We start from the raw sequence: 11,242 nt of genomic DNA, 5'->3' as shown, positions 1-11,242 counted from the left end.
CCAATATTCTATCTGTACCGTGCAGATAAGCGCGGAGCCTTAAAAGTTATAAAATTGCAAAACCAATTACTTCCCCGTAGTGAAACTGATTGAAAGAACAATATAGTGATTGATTTCAAAAAGCCGGTGTTTCAGACAGGAGCCGTGTTCTAGAGGTGAGCCTAAAGACTTCATTAAAAGGAGGAACGGTGTAGAGGCCAGATGGATAGATTTTGTGTTATAAATTTGTTGTTATAAATCCGCGATTTCATTCTTTTTGGATGAATTCATTTTTCCATATAAACTGTGAAAAGATACATGAAAAAAGAAGCTATCAGAGTAACAGCTACACATTAATTGGCCTTTGTCAAGTTTACAAAGATGCACCGGTACCGTAAAGGCTCCATTTGTGGCGAGCAAAGAGTAATTTACCCGTATTTAATTCAAATTTTTCTTCAAACAAAGCAATCGATTGGGGAATATAGCTACAAAAATGCATAGTACTTGGCTAGGTCTATGAACGGGACTAAAAAATAGACTAAAAATACAATTTAAAGCATTTCCGTAGGAGTTTAAACTAAGGAGGTCGACAGTTTGGTCCTTGCTCTTTTTAATTCACACCACTACCATCGTGTCCTTGGGCAAGACACATCACCACCTTGCCTCCAGTAGCATGAGTTCTTAATTGTATCCCTAAAATAAATAAATGATGGTGTGAATGTGTGTGTTATCGCCCCTAATGAGCCCTTGTTGCTCTGATGGAATGGTTGGTTTGGGAATATTTTGGAGTTGATTCCACTGGCTTTAATGTGGTCAGTAATCCACACCGTTAAGTGCTTTTAAAGAAGACATAGCCACCTCATAACCTCCCGTGGACACAGCTGCCTCAGCAGAAACAAATGCGTTGCAGACTCCAGCCAAAAAAGAACAGAAAAAAAGTCATGATGGAGTGCAGTACATCCAACAAGGCCTTCAAAACTCACAGATTTTTAATTCATCCAAAAGCCGGAGGATGAAAGATTTCGCCAGCCTCCGGAGCAGACAGTTGAGGAAAGAAATCGCTTCCCAATAACTCACCACAGCAAAGAACGCTGCGTGAGGAAAATCAAATACAAAACAGGAGGAGGATGGATGGAACAGTCCAGGCTGTCTCCACGTCCGTAAGCTACTGGTCAATTCTTCTGATTCAAAGTTGACCGTTTTTAAAAATCCCTTTGGGTTTAGGTGTCGGGCAGGGAGAAAAGTCATCACAGCTTGGCTATCAGCTTTCCTCGAGCTGCAGTAGTTTCAGGTAGCATGTCCTCCAAACACGGAAAACGAGGAAGAAACCAGGTGAAGTCGCAAAAGTGTTGGCGTTTGGATCAGTCATGTCTTCACGTGGTTTCTCTGGGATAATATCCTGTGGGCATAGGAGCTTTTGACACACTGAGTGTCTTTGAGCAAATAAAATCATCTTTGTTTTGCCCTCTGCTCAAGGATCCACAGGTGTCCTCCGTTGGCAGGCAGTCTCCCTCTTCTGTACGAATCAGGAATGAGTGCGCTGATGTGGTGAAAGCATAAGAGAACAAGACAGACAGGAAAGTTACATTTGTGGGCACGCTGATTAAACTCTGCACTATAATTATACTAATTGTCTGTTATTATTAATCTCACATATATTGTAATGTAAATCATTCATCAAACTTAATGCGTTGTGTGCCGACTCCTGTTTCAACAGAAATACACTGCAGACAGGAGGCAACACAAGAGCTTACATAACATGACACAGGTACATTTCCATGACACTTCCATTTGACCCATTTTTTAACTTACTTTAACCTTACTCGTGCTGATATTTCATGATTATCGACCTTATTCTGCCCCGCACACTTTTTCCCTCTGAAAGCTCTAAACCGTGCTTTCTTTGCTTTCTTTCTGAATTTCAAAGGAAAATTTGGGAAAAGTTTCACCTTAACCTGATATAAAGTAAGTTGTTGTGTGTAAACTTTTCTATGTTCATGTGACCAACAAGTCAACACTGCACTGATTCTCTGGAGGCTTTAAAACGTCTCTTTAGTCCCTATAGAAATATAATTTGCTTTCAAGATCAGCCCCATGCAAAGTGGACCACTCAATAATGTTCAGTAATATTTAGAATTTTATTACATTTTTGGTTCCTATTGTTCAGTTTGACAATGTTTAAAAATAAATAAATTATAATAAAATACACCAGAAAAGAAACAACAAACTAAGACCATTAATATAATAATAATAATAATAATAAAATACAAATAGAAAATAAAATACTACTACTACAACTAATAATAATAATTAATAATAATAAAAATAATAAAATACAAATAGAAAATAAAATACTACTACTACAACAATTAATAATAATTAGTAATAATAATAATAATAATATAAAATAAGATCATCTTCTTCCCCTGTCAATGTTTATTATGCTTCATCTGTGTGAAACATAACGATAAATAGAGTGAGGAGTAGTTTGTACCTGAGGAGGAAACAGTTGCTATACCGCCGTACACACTGTGCTGACTGTGAACTCGCTCTCGTTGGCCATGATGTCTGTGGGCTGGATGTTGCGGTCGTACATGGGGTTCTCAAAAGTAGCTCGGCCATTCGTGTTCTCGTGGCCCACATAACCATTGAAGGGGACTTTGGGTCTTCTTCTGAAATACAGCACAGCGAGCAGGTCATTCGAGGGCACAAAACAGCACTCAGTAAGCCGCAATTCAGACGGAAAATAGAATGCTTGAGATTAGATGTTTAAAAAGTAGGATTCTGTTCCGAGCGCACATTGTAAACAACCCTAGGAGCTAGCAAAACATTTGAGTTGAATTTCAGAACACATTTTTAGAGCGAGATTTTTAAAAAGTCAGGATATTCAGTTCTTAGCAGAGGATACGTTATTATCTTAAAAAAAAAAAAATGCAATCTTTGTGATTTCCACCAAATGAAACTGATTCTGATCTGATCATGATATCTTGTACAGTTTATAGAAGTATCTGTAGTAATATTAGGGAATACAGTTTAAAGAGCAAATATTACGCTATTTTTTAATCTGTGTTATGTTTTTTCATCAGCCAAAACAGACCTGGAGTTGTGTTTTGTTTCATTCACATGTTTAACACACAAACCCTGCATATTTAGGCTGAGTTCTTCTCTCAAACAGAAAACACGCTGTTCCACCTTGTGATGTCATCATGTGGTAATACAGGAAGTGCTCCACTGTGTTTTTAAACTCCACACACCTCCACTAGAATCATTTGGATAATTTCAGCCCTGGAATTACCAATTTCTACTGAACTAAATTAAGGTAAAAGGTTGGCTGTTAACTTGAAAACTACCACTTCATGACATCACAAGGTGGAACAGCATTTTGAACATTGGAGATGTAGACAGACTAGTCAAACATGCATAAAATTAAACAAAACACAACTCCAGGTGTGTTTTTGAGGCGGTAACAGCTTTATCACATGGCTTAAAGCTCACAAGAGTCCATTTTGTGTAATATAAGACCTTTAAATACAATGTCAACGATATAAAAAAGTCCCTTATTGCTGTGTTGGTTTGGACCAGAGCAGAAAACATAAAAGCTGAGTGTGTGTGCGGATGTTTACCTGTGTTTGTAGAGGTACAAAGCAAAGCCTGCAATGATCATGGCTATAAAAGGCACTAGAATGGCTGCAGCCACTGAACTGCTGTTGGGGGCGAAGTTGTATCCTGGGTTTTCTCTGCTGGGATCCAAACTCTCTGCAAGAAACATGAAAACAGATAAAAGATTAAACACTGTTCTTTCTATTGTTCGCACCATGCCCTAGAAAAGTGAAAAATATCCTGCTTTCTCTGTCAGAAGCTACGAATTTAGTAAACAATCAGTTTCTGACCGATTATTTTAAGACACAACAGGTTTTAAGTGTAATATCACATGCTAGGCTACTCATTCACTAAAATGGTTAACGTCATTATCAAGATTTACTAAAAGTCTTAGTAGGCTTAGTTTATAATTTTACTTTCTGGTTGGACAGCAGATATGACAAAGAGATCCTTCCAAAACTGTATTCGTAGTAACCATAAATGTCTGAATAACACATTTGTTATGATTTGACTAATAAAAAACATAACTAAATAGACGCGTTATCACCTAAACAAATGAACTATCTATTTGTTCCTTGCCTGTACAATATCCCTGCATTTTGATGACACAAGGCAGAGGTATTCCATTTTTGAACTCAGCACTACTTCCTGTATTTTTTAGTGTTTTATGTGTTTAGTTATTTTATGTGAAGCACTTTGGTTTTTAAATGTGCTATATAAATAAACTTTAATTGAATTGAATAGAATAGATTGGCACTTAACTGATTTAAAACTATGATAAATAATTAGTAAATAAATAATAATTAGAAAAAAAACAAACATGAAAACCCATGTGTCAAAACCTGATCTCGGTAGATTTCAGAAGCTAAGCAGGGGCAGGTCTGGTTAGTACTTGGATGGGAGACCGCAGGGAATGTCAGGTGCCACAGTGAGGCGCTAGTGGCAAAAACTGACACTGGTAAATAGTCACGGTCACATTTTTGTATAGGGCTTTTCCACCTTCAAATCACTCAAACCGCTTTACATCATGGAAACACTCACCCATCCACGCACACATTCATACACCGGTGTACACAGATACTGGGGGCGAGGAGGGTGAAGTGTCTTGCCCAAGGACACAACGACAGCAGCATTGGAACACCGAGAGCGAACCACCAATCTGCAGATCAATGGATGAACGTCCTACAAACTGAGCTACTGTCGCCCCAATGTGTCCTTAAGCAAGACACTTTACCCACATTGCCTAGTATGAAAGTGGTGTGTGTGTAGGGGTGTGTGTGTGTGTGTGTGTGAGCGAGTGTGAGGGGGTGAGTTTGTATGTCAGTGTCTGAGTTTGTGTGTGTGAGTGTGTATTAGTGACGGGGTGTGTATGTATGAGTGTGAGTGGGGGTGTATGTGTGAGTGTGTGTGTATGAGCTAGTGTGTGTGTGTGTGTGAAAAAGTGTGGGGGTGTGTGTGTGTGTGTGTGTATTAGTGAGTGTGAGCATGTATGTGTCAGTGAGTGTGTGTGTATGAGTTTGTATGTCGGGGTGTGTGTGTGTGTGTGTGAGGGTGTGTGTATGTATGAGTTTGTATGTCAGTGTCTGTGTGTGCCTGTGAGTGAGCGATCAAATGTGTGCGTGAGTGTGCATTAGTGAGTGTGTATGTATGAGTGAGTGTGCGTATGGGGGTGTGTGTGTGAGTGTGTGAGTATGCGTGTGAGTGTGTGTGTGCGTGTCGTTGTCGGTCGTAGATATACAGATTGTCCGCCTCTCTTCTGTCGGTCTGCACACTCAGCCATTCCCGTCTCATTCTCCAGCACCAGATGCCACTTGAATTTGCTTAGGGTAAAAACAGAAGAAACAAACGAGCGCGAGGCCAGCGAGAGGATTATTCAGGTAGACCGGCCTCCGTGTGTGTTGTTTTTTGACAGGAGCTGAGCACACATCTCCATAACGCCCCAGTCTCCTTTTTAATAAGCGCTGTTTTCTCCATCAGAACTCAGGAGCTGTACCCGCCGCTAAGACACCTCTCTCCTGACATCCCCACACCCGCCTAACTCAGCCTCTCCCATATTCCTTTATCATGCCAGCACATGCATAATCTATGTTAACACCACTTCCCTCCATGCTCCATTTCAAATGCCTGCTCCCATGTGATTACTCTTTAACGCTCCCGTCTTCTGTCTGTCAGCACAACCAAAAGTAGCTCACGTGGCTCTGCTTCTAAAGGTCTGGAACACTTATTAGCATTAACGCACAGAGCCTGGTAAATGCACCTACACCAGACGATGTAAAAGAACGCGGAGGTGGGCTAAAATGTAGCTAAAATGCACTGGGAATTAGTGCCGATATGCGGATTGTTAGAGCGAAAATGTTACTTCACACAGTGTTTTCAGTTCCAGCTTTATTCGTGTATTTGTTCGTTTTATTTTTGTATTATTATCTATATATACAAAGGGCGGACTGTCAAAGGCTATACTGAATTGTAAAGTTTGCCTTTTCCGTGTGTGCCAAATCTCTTCTATATAATATTTGAACTTTGACGCTTTTACCCTTGTGGTTTTTAACTACAAATAGCTTCAAACTATAATATAAACTTAAAGTAGCAACACAGACAAATAGTAAATGGTCACGTTTTTATACAGCGCTTTTTCACTTTTAAGACACTCAAAGCGCTTTACATCAACTCGCCCATTCACACGCATATTCCAGTGTACAATTGCACCGCCAACCTGTGGGTCAGTGGTCTCACCGCTCAACCAATGATGTTTATGTCAAGAGCGGGATTCGAACCGCTAACCTTCGGATCAGTGGACAAACAACTCGACCAACTAAGTAACTGTCACCCGTGCAGAACATATTTGTGCAATTAGAGTTTCAATAACATGATCTATATACCATAAATTTTGGACTATAAGCCGCTACTGTTTACCTATTTTTTGACCCGTGTGGCTAATTTATATTTTTTTACTGGCTAATGGCCACTGGGGGGCGCTCTCTAGCAGCAAACGCAAAAGTTACACACGTGGGGAAAGATTATGCGCTGAAGAATACACTAGTTTTGATTTGAACTGTCATTTTGCGCATCAAGCTTCCCCTCGTCACACATGAAGAAATACAAATGATGCGGCTTTTAAGTTAAAGGCAATGGATCTGTGCATCAAAGAAGGAAATAGAGCCGCTGCACGTAAGTTTGGCATCAGTGAACCGATGGTGCGACGTTGGAGGCAGCAGCGGGAAGAAGTTAGTCAATGTAAAAAGACGATTAAAAACTTTCAGAAGTAATAAAAGCAGATGGGCCGTGTTGGTGCCGTTTTATTTTCTAAACCTGCAGGTATGTTCATCCTGTGTTGGTGCTGATTTTCAGGCACAGTTTGACAAAAAGCGTGTCTTAAAATAAAACTCAAAAAACCTCAATGTACCGTCTTTTTGTATAAATATGTCACGTTACAACATGAAAACCTGCAGCTTATATTCAAGTGCGGCCTATATATGTACAAATTTTTATTTTATTTTCAAAATTAGCTGGTGCGGCTTATATTCAGGTGCGCTCAATAGTCCGAAATTTAAGTATGTCGGACATTTTCTGATCAAATACGCAATCAAAAATCAGAAATCCTTGCTTCGAGTTGCCAGATTCTACACCTAAAACCAACTTGTGTGTGTCTTCAGTATATGACATCTCCCAAATCCCCAGGTTACGACTGTGGTAGAGTTTATTAAGATTATAAATCCATAGGGACGACATATACTACCTTTAAGATCACATCAATCACGGAAATGAACGAGTTTATTAATGAGAAAATATATTGAACACATAAATTGAAGGAACATTAAACGCTGACAGCAAATTAAATACGAGGTGCTTGGTTCAAAACACCCTGAAAAGCCTACATCCATTAACCCGTCAATCATTCCATAGACTCCAATATGTGGCCTCGAACGGAACCGATTTACTGATTCTAAAGTGAGACGTGCCCCCTCGCGCTAAATTACTGCTATACTTTGTTTAAAATGTTTTCCACTTTGCACTCTAATGAAGAATCCAAACAAGTTAAGTGCACGCTGTGAAAGCATGTCTAATTAAGTTGACTCGAGTCGTTGCCAGATTGAAACAGTTCTTATCAGCCTCGCAGCGGGGAGAAGAATGGGTAAGACAGCTCACTCACCTAACCTCTGGAGACCGAACTGGCCGAAGCCCTTCCCCTTGACAAAGCCCTGGTACACAAAGGAGTTGGACGAGGAGATGTAGGACACCTAGAAAAAGGGGGAGCAGAAGACAGTCACTTTATGTGTCACATCCAGGCCTCACAAAGAGTCAGCGGTTGGTGCGAACACGAAATGAAATACGGTGTCAAAGAGCTGAGAGGCACACTCATGGATGACATTTAATACAGCGTTTTTCTGCTCAAGAGAACAAACAGCACTCTGCGGCCGGCTACAAGACAAGTATTAGACTTTTTACACGCGCTGTACGCTTGTGTTTGAGAATGGGACCACGGTGAAGCAATGAAAGATGTAAAGACACAAGGAACTAAAATACTATAGATCTGATATAACAGTGTATGAGTCCTGGCATGTGGGCTTTTTATGTTTACTTCAAACACATTTCTATTCTTGAATCTATATTTAAAACTCCATGACATCTGCGTGTGTCTGTGTTACTCGCTGCCATTGGGGGACAGAAAGATTTTAAAAGGAGCAATGAATTTTAATTAAACTTACTCATTCATTTATTTTTTGTGATCAAATTTTTATTGTTCTCAACTGCAGCTATACAGATTAGAGTCGAATTACATTTTTCCTCCTTTTCAACTCCCCCCAATGGGCATATACATAGAACAGAAAACTTAGCTAGTAATTTTAATAATAATAATAATAAATACACAATAAAGACAAAATAAATACAAAATAAACATACAGAAACAATACAATGTAAAAAATAAATAAATACATACAAAATAATAATAATAATAATAATAATAATAATAATAATAATAATAATAGTAAATAATATTATAAATAATATACAAATTAAAATAATGAAAATAATCCCATCCAGGTTTGAATTCCTTCCATACAGTGATTGCAAATTTCCTCCATCAAAATACTTCAGCAGAAATTGCATTATACATCTCATTAATCATTAAACTGAATCATTCATTTATTTTAATTTAAGTAATAACACCAAACTTTAGTGCTTGTCTCTTAACATCACACCACACAAGCGAATGGTTGGAACGCTTTTGGAGATTTCGGTGTCGCTGTGTAGCTTTTCCAGAGGAGGGTACACCACCTGCGTGTCGCCATGGAGATATACAAGTGTAATGCCATAGTCTGAATAATGCAGGCGTGCATGGAGACGAGCTGGTAGCGTACCCTTCACCAGAAAAGTTCGACAGTGCGTCATTAGTATGTTGTGTGAATTGGATACAACAGTTAATAAAACATCTGCTTATAATCCTCATTAGATATTTATACAATTTGTTTTCTACACGCCTGGTTCAGTCACTTTTTACAATAATTACTCGTTATTATATCATAACATGCACCACACCACTACAACTGAGACCCTTACACATAAAAACGCACAAAAAAAAAACGACTCAAGCATTCACTACATAAAAGAATTGAAGCACTACCGCTTTGACCTGCTTTTAAATGAGACCGTGTTCTCGTTGCCGGAGGTGGACGAGAATATGAGGGAGCTGAGTGGAGCGAGGGAGGGGAGGGGCTCTGCTGCTGAATCCTGATTACCAGCCAATGATTTAACTGACATTTTAATTAAAGAGAAAACTCTCGGAGGGCTCTATATCTCCCGGGACTGACAAGGTTACTGTGCATGTGTGCCCTGTATATTTCATAGAATATCAGACAGCGTGTGTGTCTTAGAGTGATGAAATATGTGCGTAATTAAACTGGGGGGAAATCTAAGCGGTCTGGTAGGGCAGCTGACCCGAGCGTGCACTTACGTGTCCATCCAGGGCCCAGTTGTCGATCTTGAACTTGTTGACAAAGATTTCCACAGGGCCACGGATCTGATGGACCTGCAGCAACAGGTGAGCCTCCTCCCGTTTATATGTGCCTGGAATGAACAAAGGTTTAAGGCAAAGTGCAGCAGTAAAGGTCTTTTTAGTGTCATATGAACCATCTCGCACTCTGAGGACTTCAGGGACCAGTCTCCTGCTGATGCAGAGAGTCAGGACTAAACAAGGACTAAACATGGATTAAACCAGGACTAAAGCAGGGCTAAACCAGCACTAAACATGGACTAAACCGGGGCTAAATCAGGGCTAAACCAGGACTAAACCAGGGCTAATCCAGGGCTAAACCAGGATTAAACCAGGGCTAAACCAGCACTAAACATGGACTAAACCGGGGCTAAATCAGGGCTAAACCAGGACTAAACCAGGGCTAATCCAGGGCTAAACCAGGATTAAACCAGGGCTAAACCAGCACTAAACATGGACTAAACCGGGGCTAAATCAGGGCTAAACCAGGGCTAAACCAGGACTAAACCAGGGCTAATCCAGGATTAAACCAGGATTAAACCAGGACTAAACCAGGACTAAACCAGGACTAAACCAGGACTAAACCAGGACTAAATCAGGACTAAACCAGGATTAAACTAGAGCCAAACCAGGACTAAACCAGGATTAAACTAGAGCTAAACCAGGAATAAACCGGGCGCAAACATGGACCAAACATGGACTAAACATGGACTAAACATGGATTAAATCAGGACTAAACCAGGACCTAAACCAGGACCTAAACCAGGAACTAAACCAGGACTAAACCAGGACTAAACATGGACTAAACCAGGACCTAAACCAGGACCTAAAACAGGAACTAAACCAGGACTAAACATGGATTAAACCATTTCACTTTTCTGCAGCTAAAACCTGGAACATTCTTCCTGAAGATGTGAGACAGGCCTCGACTTTGACGATGTTTAAATCCAGGCTCAAACGGTTCTGTTTATCTGTGCATATGACTGAAAGGGTTTTATTCTGCACTTTTCTCCTTTCATGTTCATTCTGTAAAGCAGTTTGAAATACTTTGTGTACGAATCTCGCTACACAAATAAACTCCTTGCATATGATTACTGTACATAAGATTCTAATGCTGTATGTGAAGAATCAGCAATTTTCTTTTCAAACACTCACTTGTAGGTTTCAGCTTCTGTTATATGTACATCTTAAGGATTTTTCCTATTTCAAAAGACATAATATTTTATTTTAAATTGCTCATTCTGAAACCCATGGATTTAATTGAATGACTCAACAACTTGAAATGCAAACTATAGCTAAGTGGGATATATATGGCTGAAGTAAATATAGACGATAAACGATAATATTGAAACAAATTTATGCCACTGATGTAATAACAGAGCAGATTTAAACCACAAAAACTATTCTAAATCTATAATATTGTAAAAAATGTGAGCTACACTAAGGAAAAACAGAATGAAACACTTCTTTGGCTCAAATCTTATCATACAGCCAAAAAAATAACCCAAAATTTCCCAGTAGAGCAAAGAAAATGTACACACGATTAATATTAACCCCCAAAATTACAGTTTGATAAGTTGTAATAATCATGACAGGCGTAACTATAGCTAGAATTGAACAGCCTTTTAACTTTCAGATGAACAGAACAGAAAAATAAAAAAGTAAATTGTG

General features: G+C 39.4%; 1 protein-coding gene across 1 annotated transcript in view; it reads right to left on the bottom strand.

Annotated features, from left to right (window-relative positions):
* Positions 1-824: 824 nt before the first annotated feature.
* The window catches only part of csmd2 (CUB and Sushi multiple domains 2), a 367,948-nt gene continuing 357,530 nt past the window's right edge, over positions 825-11,242 (bottom strand). The window contains exons 68-72 of the mRNA XM_033975230.2: positions 9,533-9,645; positions 7,730-7,817; positions 3,603-3,735; positions 2,474-2,651; positions 825-1,519 (exon numbers count right to left, since the gene is read on the bottom strand). Of these exons, the coding sequence (XP_033831121.1) occupies positions 2,492-2,651; positions 3,603-3,735; positions 7,730-7,817; positions 9,533-9,645 (494 nt within the window). The 3' untranslated portion in view covers positions 825-1,519; positions 2,474-2,491. The remainder of the gene's footprint in view (positions 1,520-2,473; positions 2,652-3,602; positions 3,736-7,729; positions 7,818-9,532; positions 9,646-11,242) is intronic.

The sequence above is a fragment of the Periophthalmus magnuspinnatus genome, chromosome 11 (assembly GCF_009829125.3).
Source record: "Periophthalmus magnuspinnatus isolate fPerMag1 chromosome 11, fPerMag1.2.pri, whole genome shotgun sequence".
NCBI classification, from domain to species: Eukaryota; Metazoa; Chordata; class Actinopteri; order Gobiiformes; family Gobiidae; genus Periophthalmus; species Periophthalmus magnuspinnatus.
The sequence above is the reverse complement of the archived record's forward strand: the minus strand, read 5'-3'. Positions and strand labels throughout refer to the sequence as shown.